Source organism: Vulpes lagopus, chromosome 17 (genome assembly GCF_018345385.1).
Source record: "Vulpes lagopus strain Blue_001 chromosome 17, ASM1834538v1, whole genome shotgun sequence".
In the NCBI taxonomy this organism is placed as follows: Eukaryota; Metazoa; Chordata; class Mammalia; order Carnivora; family Canidae; genus Vulpes; species Vulpes lagopus.
The window spans coordinates 17,249,135-17,274,252 of NC_054840.1; the positions used below are offsets into that span (position 1 = coordinate 17,249,135).

The following is a 25,118-nucleotide window of genomic DNA, read 5'->3' on the forward strand; positions in this document are numbered from 1 at the left end:
TTTGCTTTGTTAGTGGGTTTATTTATTTATTTATTGTGGGATATTTTCTTAGTGTACTCTGAAGTTATTATTAGTGGTGGTGGTGGCAACAGTGAGCTCCCTGAAGCAGGACTTCCCCTGCCATCACTTCTCTCTTTCTCTTTGTCTTCACTTGCCATCCTGTATGGCTCTGAGTTTGTCTCTTAACAGTCCCCATAGCTCCCATTTCAGAACCAGGGCCTCTCCTGGGTGTCTGGCTCTGTTCCCCGATGTTCTAGGAGATATAGGCCTTGGGCCAGCTGCATTGGCCAAGTTCACAGTTGCACCATGAACTCTGTTCTTTCCCACTCTGCCCTCTGCCAGGGAACAGTCGCTGGTGGTGATTTCTCTTGGCCTCTTCTCTGGGGCAGGGGAGCAAGCCTGGTTTGGCCTCTGCCAATTGTGGAGCAACTGTTGGTCTTATTCCCTGTGGCACCAAGCTCCTAGCCATCATTGTCTAGTACTTGTGTGGAACCCAGTGGGCCAATTGTGCTAGTCTTCACTCCATGCTGCATGTTTCTAGTCTATTGCTAATTCATAATGATGGACATTTTGTTTCTTTAGCATGGTTATGTTTTTATTTTTGTTTTTTTTAAGACTTTATTTATTCATGAGAGACACACAGAGAGAGGCAAAGACATAGGCAGAGAGAGAAGCAGGATCCTTGTGGGGACCCTGATGTGGGACTCAATCCGAGGACCCTGGGATCATTATTTGAGCCAAAGGCAGATGCTCAATCACTGAGTCACCCAGGCATCCCAGTCATGTTTTTCAAAATAATGTTTTATTATACTTTTTTTTAAAGCAATCTAAGGTTCACAGAAAAAATTGATTAGAAGGTACTGAGATTTTCCCATTTAGCCCATGCTCCCACATACACACAATCTCCTCCACTACCAAAAAGCAGGCTGCTTTTTAAAAATTTTATTCATTTTCAAACTGCCAAAGATTCCCCCAGGTGTCAATTTTGTCTATTTTGAAAGGAGTGGTAATATTTTCTCTACCTAGTTACTGGGCCTTTAGTAGGAAAAAAAAAAGCACGTAAAACTATTCTGTATTTGGTTTCAAAAGAATATTGAATAAGGGAGCTAAATTAATTATGATTTTGTTGTTTCCTATACAAGAAGTATTTAAACAATTTTCTACTGAGTTTATATAAACTCAAAATCATATTATCATTAGTGCATAATCTACAATTAGAGCATTTTATGCCAAACAAACAGAAGAGCTATAATTTGTAAGGAAAGCATTTTGCAATGGAAATAATAAGAAACATTAAGGAACAAGAGCTTTGTTAATGTACAAAATATATCCAAGGGTATATATATCCAAGTATTAACTTACTAACCGGATGCCAGTTCATCTTGGAGACTAAAGGAGAAGTTTATTTAACATGTTAGAAAATTATAAGAAGTAGAGGTAAAAATGAATGGTACTGGTTTTAGGTAATATTTCATCTAATTCATAATCATCATAAAGAGCACTTCACCAAGAAAATAATCCTTGTTTTTTCTCAGATGGGCTCTTTGATTCACACTATGTGTATACATCATATGACTCCATCTAGCTCCTCAGGTTTGCTCTCTCTGCCATCATTATTAATAGTGTCAGCAAGACCAAAATGGGGAAAATTGAGTGAATAAAAAAAGTTAAAGATATTATAAAGAAACCCAAAACTACATGCACAGATGGCCCACTCTGGCCTGGGAATACATTCTGCCCATGGGTTTCACCGGTTTTGGGTACCATGTCCCTTCTTGCTCAAGTTCAGGCCCATGCAGACTTGCCTGACTCTCGAAGCATCTTGCTAAGACCTGTGACATGAAGAGTCTGTAATTTTTAAATGACCTGGATACAAGTGCAGTCTTGTATTTTCCTCACATACCTTGATTCAATCTGTGGCATGAGATCACATGAAGAAGGAACTGCAATAAAAATGGTCAAAGTTGAAGTTCATTTTAAAAAGAGACTAAATCATGGTTCTCCATTATGGGTAAATATTGGTTAAAAAAATAAATTATTAGTTTTTTTATTGATAAAGTTTTTTTTTTCTTTTTTTTGTTTTTAAAGATTTTTCATTTATTCACACGTGCACAAAAGAGTGAGTGAGAGAGGAGCAGCAGGGAAGAGAGGGTGAGGGAGGTGGAGAAGAAGGCTCCCCACTGAACAGGGAACCTGATGCTCCATTCCAGAATCCTCGGATCACAACCTGAGCTGAAGGCAGACATTTAACCAACTGAACCACCCAGGGGCCCCTAAAATACTTCTCAAAATTTAAAATAAATAAGAATGATCAATTTGTGGCCAGGCTCTGAGTGCTTAACATAACTTGGCATCCACCATGGCATATTCTCTGTGCTTGACATTGTCTCTACTGAAATTGAGTTCTAGGTGAATTCTTAAATATTAGAGATTGTTGTGTGTTGTAAAAAAATGGGGGAAAAATTCTATAAAGAAATATCATCCTGATTGCCCCTAGGGTCCATGCAAGTAACTCAAATGCTGTTTTTGTACCTGCAGGTTTTAAATCCATTCTACGTGTTCCAAGCCTTTACCCTAACTTTGTGGCTGTCCCAAGGCTACATAGAATACTCTGTGGCCATCATCATCTTGTCTGTTATCTCCATTGTCTTAAGTGTGTATGATTTGCGACAGGTAAGAGCTGAAATCACAGTGGGATTCTATTTAGCTTCTGGAGTTTCCACTGAGAGCAGAGTTGCTTTGTTAATATGTCATAAAGGAAAAAGCAAGGACTTAATGAGGGTTCTCAGGAGGAGTGCTTCAGGACTAGCAGGTGGATGAAAATGTCATTGCAAAGTCCAAATTATCAACTGAAAGCTCAATGGCATACTATGTTCAGAAGGACTCTGAGGCTGTTGGTGAGTATAGTGGAAGAGAAGGCTCTGATGGATTAATGATGCCAGTGTAGAACCTTTCCATTATTGCTCATCGTATAGCCATTTAAAGCTTTTTTTTTTTTGAGAAAAAATAAGCCTTATAAATGATATAACAAAGCATTCTGAAAAAGAATTTTGCTGAATATCACTTATAACTCCATAGCCTCTGCAAGTCTCAGCTTCCCACAGCATCTTTCTAGAAAATGTTCTACTTTGCTTAAGAGTCATTAGACTGAATCATGAGGCCACCCCAAAAAGATGTCTTGCTGTATTTATTATATATTTTTGAAAACTTGAGTGTGGAATTAAGCTTTGTATATATGGGGGGGGGGGGGTTGTGGGCGGTGGCACAGCACAATGTGTCATTCTGTCAGCACTACTGAACTGGTTCAAACTTCATCCCTCATCTAGAGGGAAGGAAACTAAGATTCAAGGGAGTTAGTTTCAGGTCAGAACATGGGTTTGTGAGAGAGTCAGGGCTTCTGGCTCCTCTTCAAATGATATTCTACTGTATGAGCCATATTTCCTCAGTATAAAGCTAATAGCATAGCTGAGGATGGAAGTCAAAACCATAAGCGTGAGAAGAGAGATGATTCTAGATGGTGGTAAAATAAGCTCTGGGCACATGTCAGTAAGGCAGACATGGAGCATTGGCACAAGTCCCACTGAAAGGGATCTTTTATTCCAAGTCCGTTTCAGTCACTCAACAAGTATTAGGTCTAATATTGGCTCTTTATCTGGTTTTAGATCCCGTAAATTTTGAGTTATGAAGTTTTTAATGAGAAATGAAAGAAAGGCAATAAGTATGTAAAGAGTGAGAAAACAGAACCTAAAAATGAAAAGTTAAATAAATGGAGATACTTTGAACTCAAGAGTGAGGACGACAAGGGCTTTATTTTGTTTCTGGGTTTTGTGATTTGTTCCCCCCTCCCCTTTTTCAAAAATGAATGCCCTGGTGTGTTTTTTCACAAACTAATTTAAATCCCAAAAATATTAACAGTGACCAGTAAACTGCCTTTGGTGGTGGCAAATACTTTCTGCCTGGCTGCCAAGTCAGGGGAAAGAGTGACATCCTTCTGGTGAAGTCTAAGCATTTGAGCACAAAAATGAAAATAGACACCAGGACAATAAAAGATCTGTCACATCCTTCCAGCTACAATAAGAAACTTCAGTGTCCTAAGTTTTTACCTTTGTTATATGATAAATGTATGTATTGTGAAGCCCACAAATAGAATTTCTAGTTCCTGGATTTTGAGAAATCTTTGCTTGATAGAATATCTAATGATTCCTATAAGCCATTCATACGCTTTCTGGCTTAAGTTAAGCATCAGTGAGTACAATGCTCCCACTATGTCTTTCATTTCACTGGGGAGACATCTACAAATACTCACCTGAATGTATCATCATGAACCATCTAAATGTTCTCAGGAAAAATAGAGAACTCTCTGAGGACTTTTGGCAGGAAGATCTTATCTAGTCAAGTTAAAAATACCCCCCTTACCTCTCCTATTCGTGTTACTTGACGCTATTATAATCAGCCTCCTTATCAATAAGAGGTGTGTATGTGTAGGTTTCAAATGAGAGAATTAAATGAGAAATTAAATGAATTTGAATATTGTATTCCTAGTACATAGTAGACACTCACCAAACGCTAGTTCTTATTATCAGTGATACTACCATTGCTGCTTTTATTAATTTGTCTGGAGTTGGGAAAGTTGGCAATGGACAGATGGGAGGGGACATGGAGATTGAAGGGAGGAGCCCTATAATGTGAACCAGGAAGCAGCACAGGAACAAGGGGACAGGGCTGCTAACGACCACTGACTTACTCAACGTGCATCTCTTGGGACTGTTTTCTCTGGATTCACTTTCCTCATCTGTAAGTAGTAGAAGCTATACTCTATTTTTTTTTTTTTTTTAGGTTTCACCATTTCAGGGTTCTATTATTTTGCTTGGGCCACAAATAAGGAATGAAAAAGAGTCTTTGAAAACTTTAGAATACTAGTAAGAAATTTTCTGGCCACTGGAAATCTGGAAACATGTGTTGTAGACTGGAGTCAATTCCCATTGGACCCTATTAGGTGTTAGCCTACATATCTAGATGAACAACTCAGGTCAGGATGTGTACAAATAATAAAAACCTATTTAAACTACCCTAATCATCAAAGGGATATATATTATAAATATGTGCCAGTGGCTCTTAGAACCTGAGGACATAAAGTACAGCAGACTTTAACATGGCCTGGACCTATGAACCTTACTCTCTCCAACCTCTCAATCTTTGGGGCAAGTGCTCTACCTTTCTTTTCTTCTCTGATAATTGGGAGCACCCAGAGCTCTAGCAGCCTGCAACTAGTTTGTTTCAGGTGTCGCTCTCCTTTCACTGGCACACATAGTTGCAACAGGGGTCACCTTACTCTGTAGAAACCAGTCCATCAACAGGAATGATGCCAACATATCTTTTTGCCTGGGATCTAAGCCTAAAGGCTTGAAGCTGTCTGTTATATTCCATTAGGAATGTGATCTGAGAAATTAAACCTAGCTAGGACCACAGTGGCTACCCTTGATCCCTGTGTATGGACAAGTAGAAAAAACATTTGTGTAGATAAAGAGAGCAAAAGAATGAACCAAACACACCGTGAGATGCAGAGGTGAGCAATATGGAGTCCAGGGAAAAGAATGAATGACCTGCTCCTCATAGCATTTCCTGTTACTGTCACCTGTAATGCCCCAAGTAAATGTGGTGTTACCACTTGATGTGTTACGCCCCCTTAATGTTTCCACATATTTCCCCCAACTTAAATCCTGTGTTTGTTCCACACATTTCCAATCTACACATTTATGACAAATTTCAGTCTCTCTTTTAAAGTTTCCTTATAATGTCCATTTCTTCACTTGGAACTTAGGTGTAACTGTCTTTAGGGAAATGTAAAAGGAACACAGAGACTCCTGTGTGGGAGTTGGGGAAGGGTTACAGAAAAAATAGGTTTGATTCTTCACTCTAGAGGGCAGTGTTTCAGTGAGAGAATTACTCAAGATTCCTAGGCTCTTGACCTATTAAATCAAAATATCCAGGGTAACAACAGGAACCTGTACTTTTTCACAGTTTCATAACAGGTGATCGCTATGCATGCTAAAAGCTTAAGAGCTGTTGTTCCAAAGGAATCCACCAAAAGACAAATTCAAATACTAGGATCCCAAATACATCTATTTAGTTATTTATTAATGTCATCATCAGCTGGACACATTTTTCACTCTTTCTAATCTATAAGATGCACAGAAGTACTAGCTTATATGGACTTTCATTTATGTATTTATTAATTTGTTTTATTAAAATTAGAATGTACTTTGTACATTAATCCGGAGCTTCTGGTTTTCATTTTATAATACATATATTGGCCAGCACCAAGTAAATAAATAATTCTAAACTATGTTTAAAAATAGTAGTGTGACATTCCATGGTATATTATAATTTATTCAACCATCCTTTTATTTATAGAAAATACGTATATTTTCTATATATTGGGCTTCCTCTCCAATTATTGCCACAAGTAGGCTGAATCACATACAACCACAATATAGATGTGTCTTTACATATTAGTGTTCACAATTTTTTTTTTAGCAAAGCAACCAAAAACTAGGTAGTTGAATCAAAAGATAAGTATATTTTGGATGTTAATAGATACTGAGATATTATTTTCCTCAAATAAAATAACAGCAATATATAAGATTCTCCATTTCCCCAGATCTTCACCAGCATGTGGTGTTATATACTATGTTTTAAATTTTTCAATCTAACATATTTTTTAAAAATTGTGTTCCACTGGTGTTTTAATTTACATTTTGCTGATTATTAGTGAGATTAGATACATTTTCCTCTAATGGATATTTGCATTTTTCTTTTCTATATACTATCTCTTTATATCCATCATACATGTAGAAAAGTTTGATTTTTTTAGTCTTGTTTTTTTTTCCTTGACTTTTCCCAGATATTTAAAAATGTGTTAGTCAGATATATGTTTCTCTTGTCCTTTTCTGAGTTTCTGGGTTTCCTGTTTTGCTTACAAAGTTCTCCTCTTGAAAATGAGTGAAAATACCAGTGAGGGTGACAAAACATGAGAGACACCTAACTCTGGGAAACGAACAAGGGGTAATAGAAAGGGTGGTGGGCGGGGGTTTGGGGTGACTGGGTGATGGGCACTGAGGGGGGCACTTGGCGGGATGAGCACTGGGTGTTATGGTAAATGTTGACAAATTGAACTCCAATAAAAAAAAAAAAAATTAAAAAAGCTCTCCTCTTCCAAAAGTAAGTATGCTCTGTTCTTTCTACTTGTAATTTTCTTACTATTCATTTTAAAATCCTTAAAGAATCTTGAACATTCAGGTTCTTCATCTTAACAAAATGCCTTTGGTTAAAATAGTTACTGACCTGGGAACCTCACTTGATGACAGTATTGGGAAAGATTTCTTTAACAAGGAGATACTAATCCCATTAGCAATTCATAATTGTTAACAAAAGCTTATCTGACCCACCCTGTAAGGCATCTTGTAACACCATACAAAAGGAGCCAGTTTCCTGAAACTATATCTTTGCAGTTTAAATCACAAATCCTCAACAATCAATATTTCTTTAGCCTTTACAATTTGCAATGGGCTCCCACATCCGTGACAGATGTGCTTGTGTGGGGCACAGCAAACTCTAAAATGATACACTTGTAAGTGTTGTATCCTCTCACCGCCTCAAAGGGAGGGGACAGAACTATCAGGGAGGTGAAGTGACTTGCTCAGGCCTGTGACATAACAATGTTTACAGATCATGGCCCTGGGTTTCCTGACTCCAAGTCATGTACTTCACACTGATCCATGGAGCAAAATTTCAAAGCGACTTATGAGTCTCCTTGCAGGGAAAACTGATTGTTTGATCATTTTATTACAAAGAGATTGAGGAAGGGGGTTGCAAGGAATGGAAGGAGCATCTCCTGCCATCTCCAAATCAGGCTAAACAAATACCAGCTTTTGAAAACTGCAAGAGGGGAGGGTTGGCAGGAGGGGCATATATTATCTTCATGCATCTACTCTAGCCCTGAATCATGTGAATCATGCCACAAAGAGAGAATAACTTTGCCTAAGCCAAGAAACACCCCATGGCAGCCCCTTTGTAACAAGTTTGGTGCAGGTGTGAGTGCAAGTCGAGTTGGCACTCAATGGTGTTTACCCCGAGCTGAGCCCAAGCGCCCACTCCATTGCTGGCACTGCAGGGAGCTGCTAGAAATAGCACAGTGTCTGACCCACAGTGAGTTGCCTTCAGTCATGACCGAGCTGGGCTCAAAAGATACCTGAGTTAATGCCCGTACCACTCATCTCTGGAGGAAATCCAGCCACAGCAAGCACAAGGACACACAGCAACAGATGCGGAATAATAACAATATGCAAATTAGTCTTGGAAACTGATCCTGGTCCCACTAACCAGGGCCTGGAGAAACCGTGGGGCGCTTAATGAAAATCAGGCATGGAGCTTCCAAATCACGGCAAGCAGCACAGTGACTTGCTTTCTCCTAACTGGTTGGTTGTCATGGAAACCTGTGTTTGTGGAGTTTCCTGGTACATTAGCTCAAAGAAGATGCTTACATTATCCTTCTCCAGGGCTGTTAAGAGAAGTAAAATAATTCAGTTATATTAAATAGATGTTTGCTGAGGGCCTACTATGTGAAAGACTCCAGGGGTACCTGGTTGAGTGCTTGGCTCTTCTTTGAACTGTCGGCTTCACAGGGGAGACCTGACAAGAAAACAGCTGTAATGGAATGTGATCAGTTCACTAATGCAGGTGGAAACACAGAGAGCAGAACAATTAATTCTTTCTGGGAATGTTAGTGACTTATAGAGTGGAGGTGACATTTGAGCAGGGCTTTATGTGAAGGATTTGAAAGAATTTGCTAGAAGAAAACCAGGGTGAGTCTTGGTATAAGCTTAAACAAAGGCGTGGAGGCATTGCAGGTTTCACAGACTGCTGAGACTGATGAATAAATCCAGCTTGATGCTATAATGAGTTTTGAGAGCTACAGTCAATCATTATGAACTCATACTTCACCACTTCCAAATGTGTGGATTATCATCCTCTTAAGCTAGGTTGAAGTTATTATGGCATTGACTAAAAGAGTTTGCTAAGCAAGAAAGTAACTTAAAGAAATTTATAAGGAAAGTTATTTATCCTCTTAAAGGAAAAAAGCTATTTTCAAGCACTTTAGGAGAACGTATTCATCAACAGAAAAGGCTTTAGAGTCGGATGAATGTGGGTTTCATTGTCAATCTTAATACTTAGTAAGTAAATAATTGTAGGCAAGTTATTTTAACATTTTAAGCCCCTATTTTGTCTTGTGTTTAGTTTTGAGTTTTATTTTGTTATTTGTATATTGGAGACAACATTTTCATTGTAGGATTATTTAGATGAGTAAAAAATAAATAAATATATCAAGTAATATATTCCAAGTGCTTACAACAGTGCCTGGCACAGAGTAGTTCCTTAGTCTTCTAAACTGTTTAAAAGGGGATCCCTGGGTGGCTCAGCAGTTTAGCACCTGCCTTCAGCTCAGGGTGTGATCCTGGAGTCATGGGATCAAGTCCCACAACAGGCTCCCAGCAGGGAGCCTGCTTCTCCTTCTGCTTCTCTGCCTCTCTCTCTCTCTCTCTCTCTCTCTGTGTGTGTGTGTGTGTGTGTGTGTGTCTTTCATGAATAAATAAATAAATAATCTTTAAAAAAAAGTAAAAAATAAACTGTTTAAAAATAATAATAATGTGAGCCATTATAAATGTTGGGTATTTCTTCTATGAAGTCTTAGGGGCTTTGGATAAATCTCTGATATGTAAAATAAATCAGCATCAGACATACTGAGTTTTGGAAGGTACTTGAAAATGATTCAATGCCATTTGTTTCTTGAGAGGAAAAAACTAACTTATAAAGTGAAATTTCTTATATATGAGTACATGGCTGGTTAGTGGGTAAATCTGACCCACAACCTGGGAATCCTGACTGAATCCACTTTTCTTATCATGGAGCCATGACTGACTTTCTCAGTCTTCTCCATCATTAAAATGGATGCCCCAATAGGCAACCCTCAGGAAGTCAAGTTAGAGCACTGAATATGTACCCAGCAGTCATACAACTCTTTCACTCAATTGGTCCAATGTTTGAAATGTAGCTTTTCATAAAAAAAACTGAAGGAAATAATACATTGTTCTGTATAAATAAAAACACAGAATTTATTATTATTTCCCAAGAGGAAAGTTGTATAATTGTGGGTAATGCTTGTCTTAGTCTGCTGACATTGGCTAAAACTCATCAATTGGACAGATAAAAATAATTCACCCTAACATCTAAAAGGAAAAGTTTTATACTTGAGTGAGGTGAGGCAGTACTGTTTAAGTACTGCTGACAGTATTCAGATCTCTTCTACTTAGGAGTATCCAGGTAACTGACATCCCTGCGGAGGGGGGCCCATGCCTTCCAGGAATGCCCAGTTGATGGCGCCCCTACAGTTCATGTAGGGAACGGTTTGGACCACGTGTCCTCTCATCTCTGCCTTTTTGTCTCCTGAGTTGTTATCCCAGGAGACTTGCCTCCTCTTCTTCAGGCTGCTTCCATCTCCTCCACTTTGCACAGGGTCACATCTCAATGAATTCTACTCCAAGTGAGTCTTCCCAGTGGATGCACTTAGACAATTGTTTTTCCAGCAACAACTTTCTTATTAATCATGAACAGTTTTGATCTCTTACCATGGTAATGAGTACTATCCAAAGGGATAACTAGGACAAGCATCAACTATATATATATTTTTAAGATTTTATTTATTTATTCATGAGAGACACACACAGAGAGAGAGGCAGAGACATAGGCAAAGGGGGAAGCAGACTCCTCATAGGGAGCCCAGTGAGGGACTAGATCCCAGGACCCCAGGGTCACGACCTGAGCTGGAGGCAGACTAAACCACTGAGCCACCCAGGCACCCCACGTTAACTTAATTTTAAAAGCCACCTGAGGGATCCCTGGGTGGCGCAGCAGTTTGGCGCCTGCCTTTGGCCCAGGGCGCGATCCTGGAGACCCGGGATCGAATCCCACGTGGGGCTCCCGGTGCATGGAGCCTGCTTCTCCCTCTGCCTGTGTCTCTGCCTCTCTCTCTCTCTCTCTCTCTCTCTCTCTCTCTCTTTCTGTGACTATCATAAATAAATAAAAAAATTTTTAAAAAGCCACCTGAAACAGATACTGCTACTATCCCCACTTTCAGATGAAGAAAAGGGAGAGTAATGCCTTAGTGGAACAAAGCAGCGAGGCTCCAGTCTGCAGACTTACCCAAAGTGAAAATCCACCAGTTCATAAGGGAGGGTATGGCTGTTCCTAAAACTAAAACACAACCCAAATATTCACAGGCTCTTGCAAAGGAAAGATCAAATTCAACTTTGTTGTCTTATAGACAGGGAAACAGGTACCAATAGGGAAAGTCACCTGATCATGGTCTTCTTGTTACTTTCCCCCTGATTCATCATGCGCCTTCTAGAAGCGCGGCCTCAGGGCGGTGGAGTTGGTCCTTGGGGACAATGATTGTGCATCACGTTCCCTGCACCTGAAATCATAGCATATTTGTTGCTATAGGCCGGGGGGTGGCTAGGGTAGGGGTCGGGACAAGGACTCAGAAGCAGCAAAAGTAGAACCTGAGTCTTTGCCTGCTGTCGGTTTGGCTGTGATGGCAGGCTTGGTATTTACCACATTGAGATCATATGGTTTTCGAGTTACAGACGATCTGATACTTAAAAGTTGGTTTTGCATTGGCAGCAATCAGTTAAGCTGCACAACCTCGTGGAGGATCACAACAAAGTCCAGGTTACAGTCATGGTAAAAGGCAAAGGTAAGTGATGTGTTCTGCATCCTAATATTTCTGGGGAGTCAGTCTCCTTTGTTATTGATTGTTAGTTGAGAAGTCTTCTCTGATTAAACTGAGGACTGGGGCTAAAGGAGGCAAATAAGGCTTCTAAGATGCAAACCTTAAGGAGGAAAGATCATGCAAATGTTCACCTGCTTTTGCAGGACCCAGAAGGTGAGCACCTCACTGAATTTTGTACCCTGAGTACCCTGTGTCTTCGTCCTGATTGAACCATTTCCAATCAGTGTCTGGGTGGCTTCCAGGTCCCTCTGCCTTTCGTATTTCACTCATTTGAATGTTACTGGGTAAGCCTTCTTGAGGCTTTTGATTTCCCCTATTAACCATCCCAAATAGAACCTGAATCATGACATTTCAATCTGTCATCCAGAATTCAGGCCTGAATAACGTTTGTAAATGGCTGGCTGGACATTGGGCATTTGCTCTGGACTCAGCCTGGGGTAGGGTGGTCTTGGTTCTCTGCAAGGAGTGAGGCGCTGCACCCCAGGGCTGCAGAAGCTGTCTGAATGGTTTACATTAGGTTCCAATCCAAAGACAGAATGTGCCACGGGGGGTCAGGAGCCCAGCCCCAGTAAGTAAGAGGCAGTAAAGAGGCATCTTTCAGATGACCAGTACTCGGGATGATCTCCTGTGGGCAGAGCTCAGTCCCAAGTACTAGGATCTAGATGGGATTGTGTTGCCCAGCTAATCTTTTGCTATGTCCCTGGAATCAAATCTCTAATCCTGTTTTCTATGATTTTGCAATCATTTTGCAAATGAGTTGGAAGGAGCTGGAGCAAGTGACCATGTAGGGTAGTCCTTGGTCAACAGTTGGTTAAGAGTTCTCAGCCACTTGCGTTCTTCAGTAAAAATTGGAAAAGATCACCCAGTCATGGAAACTTTGCTGTTGTGTAGGTTTGCAGGAACTGGAATCCCGTCTCTTGGTTCCTGGAGATACTATTATTCTTCCAGGAAAATTTTCTTTGCCATGTGATGCTATTCTGATTGATGGAAGCTGTGTGGTGAATGAAGGCATGCTAACAGGTAAGCCATTATCATGAGTTTCTTTTTTCCTGTCCAATATCTAGGCTGAGAATTAGCAAAGTAGATCAACATATCCTTGCTTCCTTTATACCAGCCTGATATTAAAATATGGAGAGATAGGTGAGGGAGACACAACCAGGCTATTCAAGCAGATGGAAACTCCATATAGGCAAACAGGAAACATTTAATAATTTAAAAATCAAATACAACAAATAAAAAATGTATAAATAGAAGAAAAGTCTAATACATGTGGTTGGTTCATTTCCTGATGGGTGGGGTGAATAGGGTGGTTTGGTCCAGAGGAGGGTGAGTGCATTAGGCTGCTTAATGAACAATGTCTTCATAAACGTGAACATGCTTTACATTCCTGTCCAAACACAACACAACCAGAAATGACCATCTCTCACAATTGGTGTGGTGCAGAAATTCTATTGAACCCTGCTCTCTGTGGATAGAAACCCAAGCCCCAGTTTCAAGGAAGCCCCTTCAAGGAAAGGCCATATAACAATTCTGTTCTTTAGAACTGGGTTTCCAGTTGATTTTACTAAGCAGAAAGCCAGTTTTCTTGTAATGATTTGAACTGTCATTCTCATTTGTACTTCGTAAAGTTCACTTGGATTTATGTGATTCTCAAGGCATTATGTATAAAATATCTTTTAGTCAAAAAAACCCAAAAATACACAGCATGTTATAATGAGAGAAGGAGAAACTATACAATAACACAAAAATAGAAAGCATTTGTCTTCTTTCAGTGCCTACAAACTGTTCTATTTTTCTGCTTCCAAGTTGCTAAAGACAGAAAAACACACACACGTGCGCACACACACGCACACTTTTTAATATCACTTAAATGTAAAGAGAATCATTATTGATTCCTAAATTGCTCAACACAAGCAGATTTCACATTAAAAATGGGTCTGCTTAATTTAAAATTGAGATAGGAAAATGTAGTAAACATAAATATGCTCAGTATAATTACAAAATACCCCTTTAGTGTGTTGAAATCTAACTGCCTTATAATGATAGTGATGAGGGTTTGCATACTGATCATGCCTTTCATTCAGAATGTTGCCATAGTACCCGATGCACCAACCTCAAGCCCAAGAAAAACTGTCCTCCTCCCTCAAAGACAGCAACTGTCTCACATTCCCCAGCAGCCTGTCCATGAAGAGTGGCTTCTCTCATTGGCAATGGAACATGACTGTGAACAAAAAGAGGAGGACCGATCCCAATGCTTACTATCCTGGGTCTACTAACTTGGGTGCACAGTTCTTGTCTTGATTCTAAGGAACCCTAGAGAGTTCCAGAAAAGTAGAGATGGTAAACAATGCTGCCTTTCAGCCATATGCAAAACCGACCTAAAATGATCTTAAGAAGTAAGTGGCTTTTCTTAAGTCTGTTTCTGGAAAAACAAGGTCACCAGCATTAATGTCTATGTCACCTAAGTACTGATAAATGTTGATTTTAGAGACAGACACATAAAACAGAAATACACATATTTCTTTCTCATTATTTTCTTCGGAAATATCTAAGTACCATCATGCTCTAAATACATTATTACGCAGTCTACGTAGATCTGCCCACTCGTGGATGCATTTGTAAAAAGGATCCTGATTGAACAATCATGTTATGCTTAGATTCTTGGGACCATATATGTCTTCCTAAAGCATTTGTCCGTGAATGTGACTCGGGTTTTGTTTTTGTTTTCGTTTTCATGTGCAAACCAGATCTTGGCATATATAGAAGTTTTTATTTATGTCTTTATTTGGAAGAAAAATAGCACATACTCCTAGTGGCTCTATAGTAATTTACATTTTATTAAAAAAAACTTTTCTATTTCACTCTGTCATAATATAAAACAAATTAGGAGCTATGATAATACTCAATTTCCAGATAAGGAAACCCAAATGAAAAAAAATAGATTGTTCAGCAAGCAAATATCAGGGTCAGAGTGGCATTTGCTTCTAGATAAGAGGGACCACAGGAGTGAGGAGGAAGAGGATTCTTAGGGGCATAAAACTGTCATTTCTTGTGCCTCATCACCTTTTTTCTCTACTGGGTGGTCTCACCCATAGCACATGCCCATTACAATGTAATAAGGATCTTCCTTCTCCTTATCTCCTTAGCCTCATCCTAGTGCCATGAGCTCAATTATGAAAGAAATTTAATTTTATAACTACATTTCATATTTATTTTTACTTCAAATCTTATCATCCTTGAGAGTAAGCAGTGGCATAAGTCAGACAGTTATCCCCACCAGTTGGCAGGTCCCCTGACCCAAGTCTGACTACTTGAGGTTGTGCAAGGTTTTGAGATGGGTCTTGTCTAGGTTAGCTCTTCTGTCTGAGGCTCCCCACTCCACTCTGGGCTTGGGAAATATCCCAGGCCTGTCCCCCTCAGCAAAACCTTCTCTGAGGGACACACAATATCCAATTTTCCTTTGGATTTTCTTACAACCCTCAATCCAGGGATTTTTATTTAGCTAGAAAAGTAGTAGAGGGAAGGCATAGATATTAAAGAGCAAAGCTCTGTTTTTATTCTCAGGTGGTCTCTAAAATTCACTGTCGAACTTATGAATGACTTCAGAAACCTAAAAGCCAGTTGTCCACTCCTCTGTCCTTTCTGTCTCTGGAGGCAATGGTCCCCTTCATTATGCTCCTCATAAAGTGGTCAAAAGGCAAAAGGGAATAAATATTGTGGGGGAAATTCTGTTAATATTTTGAAATTTTCTCTTGGCACATTAGTTCATTCTTAATTCTTATATGTATTAGGTATTGTGCTAATATGTTACATATATTATTTTGTTCAATCTACGAGAGGATAAGTCATTTTCCTAAAGTCACAGAGCTTAAAAGTGGTAGAGTTGCTGTTTGGGTTCATTTAATTTTTTCATTCATTCATGCCACAAATGTGTTTTAACTCCTATTTATGGAACACTCTAGTAGGTGCGGGGCAGAGACACAGGCAGAGGGAGAAGCAGGCTCCACGCAGGGAGCCGGACGTGGGACTCGATCCCGGGTCTCCAGGATCACACCCTGGGCCAAAGGCAGCGCTAAACTGCTGAGCCACCCGGGCTGCCCTCTCTTCCTTTTTCCTTTCCTCCTCTCACTTCTCCCTTTCTTTCATTTATTCATTCGTCCATCCATTTATTCACTCAAGTTCAGAAATACCTACTCTGTGCCAGGCACTGTGTTGTGTCCTGGAGTCACAAGGCAAATGAGAAATGGCCGCTACTCTTGAACAGCCTACAGTTGAATGGTCCCAGAAATATAAGTGAACAAGGACGTGGCATTTCAAACACTGCTCCCATGAGGAGGCACCTGCTCACTGGGGACAAGGGAGAGGACTGCAGTTCGCAGCAGCCAGGACTTCAGGTCTCAGAAGCCCACTGAAGTTGGTGATGAGTGTTCTTCCTTCTAAAATACTCTATGGCCTTCTAAAATATTCTTGAAATCTCAAGAAAGGCCAAGCAGGAGACTCCTTATTAATATGTGAACAGCATCAAAGAGACTTGAAAGTCATTTCTGTGTAAAATCATATCCAATTTGAATGTTATCTTTGGAACATTATCTCCAAATGACTTCCATCTCTGGTTGATTGAATGCCTGCCTGCCACCAATACTGTTGGTTGTGTGTGCAGAAGCTCTTCACTAGTATTAGTCTAAGAATATATTGTGGATTAATATTCTATGATTCAAAGGCAGAAAAACATTAGAACTTATCTCTAAGTATCTGCTTTTACAAAAGCTGATTTCAAAACAACGGGAATACAACAATTTGGAGATTTGTCAAAAAGGTTCCATCCCTTTTCCAAAGCCACTTAGAACACAACTGATAAATCCAGACAAAGGATAAATACCATGATTGTTTTAAAGAGAATGAATTGGGGACAGTGCTTGGGTAAAGGAATTTCCTGAGAATATTCAAGATCACTAATAAAAATTGTACAGCTTCTTGTACCTTAGGACGTAAAAAATGCACCATGTAGAAAACAAGCTTTGAAAAACCAATCATAGAAAAACGTGGGTAATTGTTTTTATTCAATTCACCCAGGTATTCAGCAAAAATACATCTTTTGAACCTATTACATGCCAGCAAGGAAAATGAGCAGTATAAAAAGTTATACATGTCAAAGTCCTTGCCCTCAATTATTACCTAGAAGAAGAGATAGAAACTGAATTTGTGTAACTATAATCAATATGATTCCAAATTAGAAATATGACATGTTATTTTGCTAATTGAACATTTAGCAAAAGACTGATGGAATTTTAAATTCATTCTAGTGCTTTTTAAATATGGGATCCAGGAAGTATTATTAGCATTTGTATTTTGTCTCTGAAATGTATCCTTTTGAACTCTGAGCTAATTTTCTTTGTTATCTTAAATAATCTGTCTTCCTGCCAGAAGGAAAAGTAGAGGAATGGTACTGGCAAAGACTGGCAGTCAATAATAGGATATGCAAGTGGCCTCATTTAGCTGGAGTGTGTAGGAAAAAGAGCCAGGGATGCTCAGTTTGTGGTGGCTTTGAAAATCTGAGAGATGAGAGAAATCTGAAAATCTGAGAGTGAGAGAGTTTGCCTTCGGGACCCTTCCAAACCTCATCCTATATATCTCTTCATCTGGTTATTCATCTGGCTATCCTTTATCATATCCTTTAACAAATTAGTAAATTTAAGTATTTCCCTGAGTTCTGTGAGCCACTCTAGCAAATTAATTGAACCCCAGAAGGGGGTTGTGGAAACTTCAGATTTATTAGTCAAAAGCACAGGTGACAATGTGGATTTACAATTAGCATCTGAGGTAGAGTGCAAGCAGTCTTGTGGGGCTGAGTCCTTAACCTGTGGGACCTGATGCTAGGTAGATACTGCAAGAATTGAATTGAATTGGGCAGCCGGTGTGGCTCAGCAGTTTAGCACCGCCTGCAGCCCAGGGTGTGATCCTGGGGACCCGGGATTGAGTCCCACATCGGGCTCCCTGCATGGACCCTGCTTCTCTCTCTGCCTGTGTCTCTGCCTCTCTCTCTGTGTATCTCTCATGATTAAATAAATAAAATCTTTTTTTAAAAAGGGAAAATTGAGTTAAATTGTAGGACAACCAGCCAATATCACAGAATTGCTTGTTGTGGAGAAACCTACCCCCCATCGGGGGATCAATAGTGTATGTGATAGTAGTGTCATAGCAAAGGAGACACATAGGAGGACTGAAGGTTTTTCCCAACTTGGGAGGACAGATTTGAGTGAGATACTTATTCATAAAAAAAGAGGTATCAGTTCTACCATAGTCTCAGATTATTATTATTAAAATGTATTTCATGTCACGGAGCTAAGCAATTACAGGTAATCCATTGATAAGGCAACCACCATGAGTCAGCAATTGCCAATGAAGCCTTTGGGACCCAAATGCAAGAGTCCAAAGAATGAGTCAGTGAGACTCAATCACACAGAAAAAAGCAGTAGAGTTGGAAAATCAGTCCATGAGAGGGCAGAATATGGGAAGAGGAGGAATCAAAGGTGATTCTGAGACTATAAACCTGTCACTCAGCAAAAGGGTGGTAACCATAAAAAGCCAAGAGGACACTTAGTGATGAATATATTAATACGGATTGTAGATACGGTGACTTGAGGATGCTAGTGGGATATCCAGGTTGGGATGAATAGCCCATCATTGAAAAATATAAAACAAGAACACAGGAGAGAGTAAAGATGAAGATACATGTTATTGATCTAACTATTTGTAAGCATTAATTAATGAGAATAGAACTAGAAAGATAAAGGAGATGTACTGTCTTGCTGTTTTGCTTTCTGTCTTTCGCTACAAGCTCCAAAAAGATCATGAAGAATATTTTATAGATTTTATGATGGCATAATTTCTCATTCATCTCTGTACTTCCAGGACAGCTTACCTCTACCCTCATGCTCAATGTCCCAAACACCCTCAACCATCTTTGGTGCCCAGAACATAGCATGCTCTTGCTCTCACTTTCTCCAAGAACACTTTCTTCTTCTCTTTGATCTAGTTGGCTTCATTTCCTTTTGAGTTGCCATTTGTTAATTGTCCAGGACCTCTTTCCTGGAACCCTGGGCTAGATCTTCAGATTACCTGGTGCTACTACCAAAATATTTACCTTACTGTATTTTTATTAATTATTTGCTACTGTTTAGTGGCTTGGATCCTTGGGTCTCTGAGGGCAGGATTTCTATCTGTCTTGTTCATTATTATATTCTCAGCACCTAGAGCAGAGCCTGGCACAAATCAGTACTTAAAAATATTTGTTGAATAGACAGATAAACAAGTAAATTACTGGCAAATAATAATGGCTATACAGCTCCTTCATTGCCTAGCATAGATCTGGGCTTAAAGAACACTTAAGGGGACAATTAAGTAGCAACTCTCTTTGCTACAATGGCCTGTTTTTCAAAATATAGCGGCAAACCATGCAGATGGAAATATGGAAAATATAGGTGGGCCTTAAGTGAATATTTTAAATATAACCAAGTATGCCACTGTTTGCATCACTAGCATCCTTTAAGAAATCATCTGACTCAGGGTGTATGTCATAAGTAAGACGTAAATAGCTGTGGTTTGTATACTTTCTTGAAATTAGAAAATATCAGCTCTGAACGACTATCTGAGGTCATAGGTCACACAGAATCAACAAAAGATAATCTTTTTTAGGAGAAAGTATACCTGTCACAAAGACACCATTGCCTCATTCAGAGAACACCATGGCCTGGAAATCCCACAGCTCGGAAGATTATCGGAAACATGTCCTTTTCTGTGGGACAGAAGTTATCCAGGTCAAGCCATCTGGGCAGGGGCCAGTGAGAGCAGTTGTTTTGCAAACAGGTTGGTAGATTTCACTTTTGTAAATTTAGTCCATTTTAGAGGTAAGGGAGTTGGATTGGGAAAATTGTGTTTAGGAATGTGGACTTTGTTATATTCTGATAATAACAGCCATACTCATTTCCAGTCAGACCCTTCTTGTTCTAAGTTGTCACCATTTTCAACTGAATGGTTTGTTATTAAAATAGATCTGCCCTACGACCCAGCAATTGCACTGTTGGGGATTTACCCCAAAGATTCAGATGCAATGAAACGTCGGGACACCTGCACCCCGATGTTTCTAGCAGCAATGTCCACAATAGCCAAACTGTGGAAGGAGCCTCGGTGTCCATCGAAAGATGAATGGATAAAGAAGATGTGGTTTATGTATACAATGGAATATTCCTCAGCCATTAGAAACGACAAATACCCACCATTTGCTTTGACGTGGATGGAACTGGAGGGTACTATGCTGAATGAAATAAGTCAATCGGAGAAGGGCAAACATTATATAGTCTCATTCATTTGGGGAATATAAAAAATAGTGACAGGGAATAAAGGGGAAAGGAGAAAAAATTACTGGGAAATATCAGGGAGGGAGACAGAACATGAGAGACTCCTAACTCTGGGAAACGAACTAGGGGTGGGGGAAAGGGAGGTGAGAGGGGGGTGGGGGCAACTGGGTGACAGGTACTGAGGGGGGCACTTGACAAGATGAGCACTGGGTGTTATTCTATATGTTGGCAAATTGAACACCAATACAAAATAAATTTACAAAAAAAAAAAAAAACTTGTCTAAAAAAACAAACAAAAACCTTACCTAGATGAAGCATGTACAGAGATGAAGTACATTTCCTCAAAGGCAAGACTATGTTCTTGTGAGTTTTTGTTTGTTTGGTTTTGGTTTTTTTATGTCCACAAGCTTCTTTTCTTTTTCCCTCTACATCCACTCTAAGTGATTACCAAGAAAACACTTCCAGCCATTATTGCTTGAGGATTTTTTCCTTTTAAAGTGCTCCTTGCTGGGTTATTACTTCGAGGTCTCTGCTGGATACCTCCACTTGGGTTCCCTACAGACACTTCAAAGTCAAAGCATCTAAAAGACTCATCCTCCTCTTTCTGTTGACAGTATTGCCATCTAGCCAGTCTCCACATCACCTTTAACTCCTCACTTTCTCCCACACCAAGTAGGTCACCACATTCTGTCAATTCTACAAATACCTCCCAAGTCCTGTCTCCCTCTCCTTCATCCGCACAGTTGGTGTTTTTTCCAGGCCTTTCATCATCTCCTGTCTAACTATTACAACAGAAATATTTTTTTGACTGTTCCCTTTCAGTTTTGGCCTGAAATACTTTGTCTTTTCCTTTGCTCTACCTATCCCTTGATCTGTCACCAAGTCATAATTCTAAAACATATTTTGAAGTAGTTCATGCACACCATGCTCAAAAATTTTTCAAAACTACTAATATTACTCCTAATCTTTCACATGACATGATACAGCCAACACCTTCTGTGAGCCAGTCCTAGCTCACCATATTCACCCCGACCTGTGTTTCACCAGCCCATATATGCATAAGTTCAAAAACGTACCTTGCACTTTGTTATCTCTATGCTTTACTTAGCCTATGATTCAATTGTTCCACTTGATTTTTTTTAATTAAAAATATCAAATTTTGCTTCAAAATAGTCAGTGGGCATGAGAATGTCTCTCAGCCAGCTGATAAGCAGGAGCAAATGGATGGAAATCATGGAAAACACCTGATCTGAGCTTATGAAATGCTGAGGTAATAGGTTAGAGACAGCTCCGTTCCTTTTCTGTAAAGCCTGCAAAGCCATATTTGAGGAGACCAGAGATTCATCAAGCAGTGAGATTAAGGCATGTTTCACACTTAACAATAGTGACTTATATCAAGTAGTCCATTTTTTCACCAATAAGTTAGATATTTATGAGTATCTATAAAGTGCTATGCCCTGAGGACTAAAGGAAAAAATAATTGTGAGATACTTCTTGCCCTTAAAGAATATTGTGGTCTGGTGCAGGAGACAGATGGATTCAGTGATAGACGTCATGTGATTAAATGTTAGAGGGACTCCAAAGAAGAGGAGAAACTATTTTTGATATGAAGTATGGGAGTAGAATTCTGGAAACATTTCTTTGATGAGGTGGCATTTTGAGCCAAGCCTGATAGGATGGGAAAGATTTAGCCAATCCTATCAGAGAGACACTAATCTGTTTCTGCAAAATTCAAAAGAAAGAATGCACTGGAGTCTTCTGAGAACAGTGCATAGCTAAAAGTCTAGCAAAATAGAAGTACATCAGATTGATGGGACTTGGAAAGTCATGCCTAGGAATTTAAACTTTATTATAAAAAATAGAGGCTCTGGAAGGCTTTTGAGCATAGGAATGATGTGATGAAAGGCACATATATTTAAGAAATTACTTGTTTATGCTTTCCTTTTCTCTTAATTTTCTATTATTTTCAACACATATTTGGGCTTTAAAGTCTTCTTCTCTCAGCACCTCATCTTCTCTGGTGACTGCATCTGTTGGTTCCTGAGGCTTCTTTTCCCCAGTCTCATGTATGAGTGAGAAGCTGCACTTTGTGAATCACTGAAGCACTGACTCAAAGCAAGAGAAATTGAGCAGGGCTAAGTGAATGCCACTTATTGTTCCTGGAAACTTGTAAGAATAATAAATGTAAATGTACTGTTAACAATGGTGTTTTCATTCCATATTCAAATGACATTATTAACCAATCCTTAATTCGATGCAAACCATTTTGGGTGTGGGGAAAACTGCATTAAAGGACCTTACTCCACCTGCAATTATCTTCATGTAGGTTACAATACTGCCAAAGGGGACTTGGTGAGATCCATCCTCTACCCTCGGCCTCTGAACTTCAAACTATACAATGATGCCTTCAAGTTTATAGTGTTCCTGGCCTGCCTTGGAGCTGTGGGTTTCTTCTATGCCCTCGGTGTATATATGTACCATGGAGTAAGTATTGGGGGTAAGATTTTTAATAGAAAAGCTTTCTCAAGGAACTTGACCTAACTCAAAATGGTTGGATAAGGTTACCTTTTAGCCCCATCATTTTGTGAATCAGCATTGTCCAATGGAGCTTTCTTAGGTGATGGAACTACTTTACACCTACACTGTTCAATTTGGTAGCCCTTAGCCATATGTACTTATTGAATGCTTGAACTGTGGCTAGGGTGACTTAGGAAAACAACTTTCGGGTCACCTGGGTGGCTCAGTGGTAGAGCATCTGCCTTTGGCTCAGGGCATGATCCTGGAGTCCCGGGATCGAGTCCCGCATCGGGGTTCCTGTATGGAGCCTGCTTCTTCCTCTGCCTGTGGCTCTGCCTCTCTCTCTCTCTCTCTCTGTATGTCTCATGAATAAATAAATAAAATCTTTAAAAAGAAAAAAGGAAAACAACTTTCAATTTTACTTCATGTTAATTATTTTCAATTAATTTAATTTAACTAATTTGATTATTTGATTGACTTCAATTTAAGTAACCATATGTGGTTAGTGAAAATTGTATTGGATGGCACAGCTATGAAAAGCTGCAAAGTTCATAGCTCATTTCACCACTGGGATGGGAATGAGAGGTTACTGCATGTGTGGCATTTGTAATACCCAAGCCCAAACAGCTTCAGAGGAAATACATGTTTCTCAAGTCTGATAGGATGGAGAGGATGTAGTCAATTAGATCAGAGAACAGAAAGGACATACTAATTAGAGTGAGTAAGGGACAAAGGAAGAAATGCAGATGGGTCTTCTGGAACCAGTAAGCAACTGAGAGATTAAGTCTAGCAAGGTAGAAATAGGTTACATTGAAGGGGATCTTGAATGCCATGCCCAGAAATTTGAATTATTTGAAGATGTTGAGATATTTGAGTGTGTATATTGTCCAAGGCATACCTGACAAATCACATAGGCAATGAGTTGCTCTGTGTTCTGTTAGGTTCTGAAATGGAATTTATTTTTTTTTTTTGAAATGGAATTTAATGTCCACTTTTACAGGGCCGTGTAGGTGGCTCAGTCGGTTAACCATCGGACTCTTGGTTTCAGCTCAGGTCATGATCTCAGGATCATGAAATCAAGCCTTGTGTCAGTCTCCACACTAAGGGCTTGAGATTCTCTCTCTCCCTCTGCCCCTTCCCCTTTCCTTCTACCCACTCACATTCTGTCTTTAAAAAAAAATAAATAAAAGTAAACAATTATAAATGTGCATTTTTACAGAATTGTATGAAGCATGGATCTCCGCTTTCTTTTAAGCTTCGTGGTGTCTGGTTTCATTTGAATGTCCCTCTTAATAGTTGTGTTGGCTGGAGAGAGACGCCCATCACAAATGACCTCTGAGGTCCTTTCTAGTCCTGAAAGTCGGATTCTGTTGTAAACCATGTGGTCTCTTCTGTAAGACATATTAGGATCTTAGCAATGTGGGCTCATAAGGAAGAAGAAAAATTGTGAATAAAAGTGTGAAAGCATAGATATGAAACTAGATATGGGTGGCCTAATCACAATGCCCAAATTGGTGGCTTTAGTGCATTCTATATTTGTGTTATTGGGGAGAAGGGTAAACATTGTGGAGAGGGGCAAATACTGATGAACAGTCACAAGAATTTCCAGGCAATATTCAGGCTCACATTTGCCCTCTGAGTAGTCATTTCAGTCTGATATAAGCCCCCAGGGAGCATTTCTAGGTCAGGTGAGGACAAAGGAGGCCAGAGTATATTGGCACCAGTAGAATGGACCCTGAAAAAAGCTCCACAAACTGTTAAAGCACATTGAGGCAATGTGCCAGGCCAGTTTCATCTGGGGTGCAGGAGTATTGAGCAGGAAAACAAGCAAAAAGCTCTCTTGTGTGGACTAAGAAGCCCCTGCAGTGATTGGGACTGAAGGTTTCCTGGGCAGAACTTAGCATCCAGTACATCCTCTCCATCCCAGAGCAGCAACCCTAATCACAGAACTGGTCTTCTTGTGGGTCATAACCTGTGGCCCTGTTGGCTGCCTCTGTCTGTACTGGCTCAAGATTTGACAGGGCTGAGGCCTCAGAGTTAACACTCTAGCTGTCGTTGGGAAAAGCAAGGAACGATGGATTTTGTAATAAACTGAGATTGAACCAATGATGTACCTAGCAGGCATTGTTACTGAACCTGAATCTGTGTTTCCAGGACTCAGAAGAGAACTTTATGGCTAAAATTATGGTTGATTTCATAAAAATCTAGGGCAAAGCCATTAGTTTCTAGAACATTTGAAAAATAAAACAAGCCACCCTGTGATTTGATCTTGGCTCCATTCTTATTAGTCACATGAATTTCTGCAGACCTGACTGAGAGCTTGACTCCATGAGAACTGACTTCGTAGTAGAACACACTGGTCATGTATTTGTAACCTGGAGTGGGACAGACCAGGG

At 39.7% G+C, this 25,118-nt stretch overlaps 1 protein-coding gene across 1 annotated transcript in view; it reads left to right on the forward strand.

The window, feature by feature from the left end:
- ATP13A5 (ATPase 13A5) overlaps nt 1-25,118 on the forward strand; it is a 92,818-nt gene that overhangs the window by 14,010 nt on the left and 53,690 nt on the right. Inside the window, exons 7-11 of the mRNA XM_041731646.1 lie at nt 2,539-2,673; nt 11,740-11,812; nt 12,740-12,868; nt 19,544-19,714; nt 22,532-22,689. Coding sequence (XP_041587580.1) covers nt 2,539-2,673; nt 11,740-11,812; nt 12,740-12,868; nt 19,544-19,714; nt 22,532-22,689 — 666 coding nt within the window. The remainder of the gene's footprint in view (nt 1-2,538; nt 2,674-11,739; nt 11,813-12,739; nt 12,869-19,543; nt 19,715-22,531; nt 22,690-25,118) is intronic.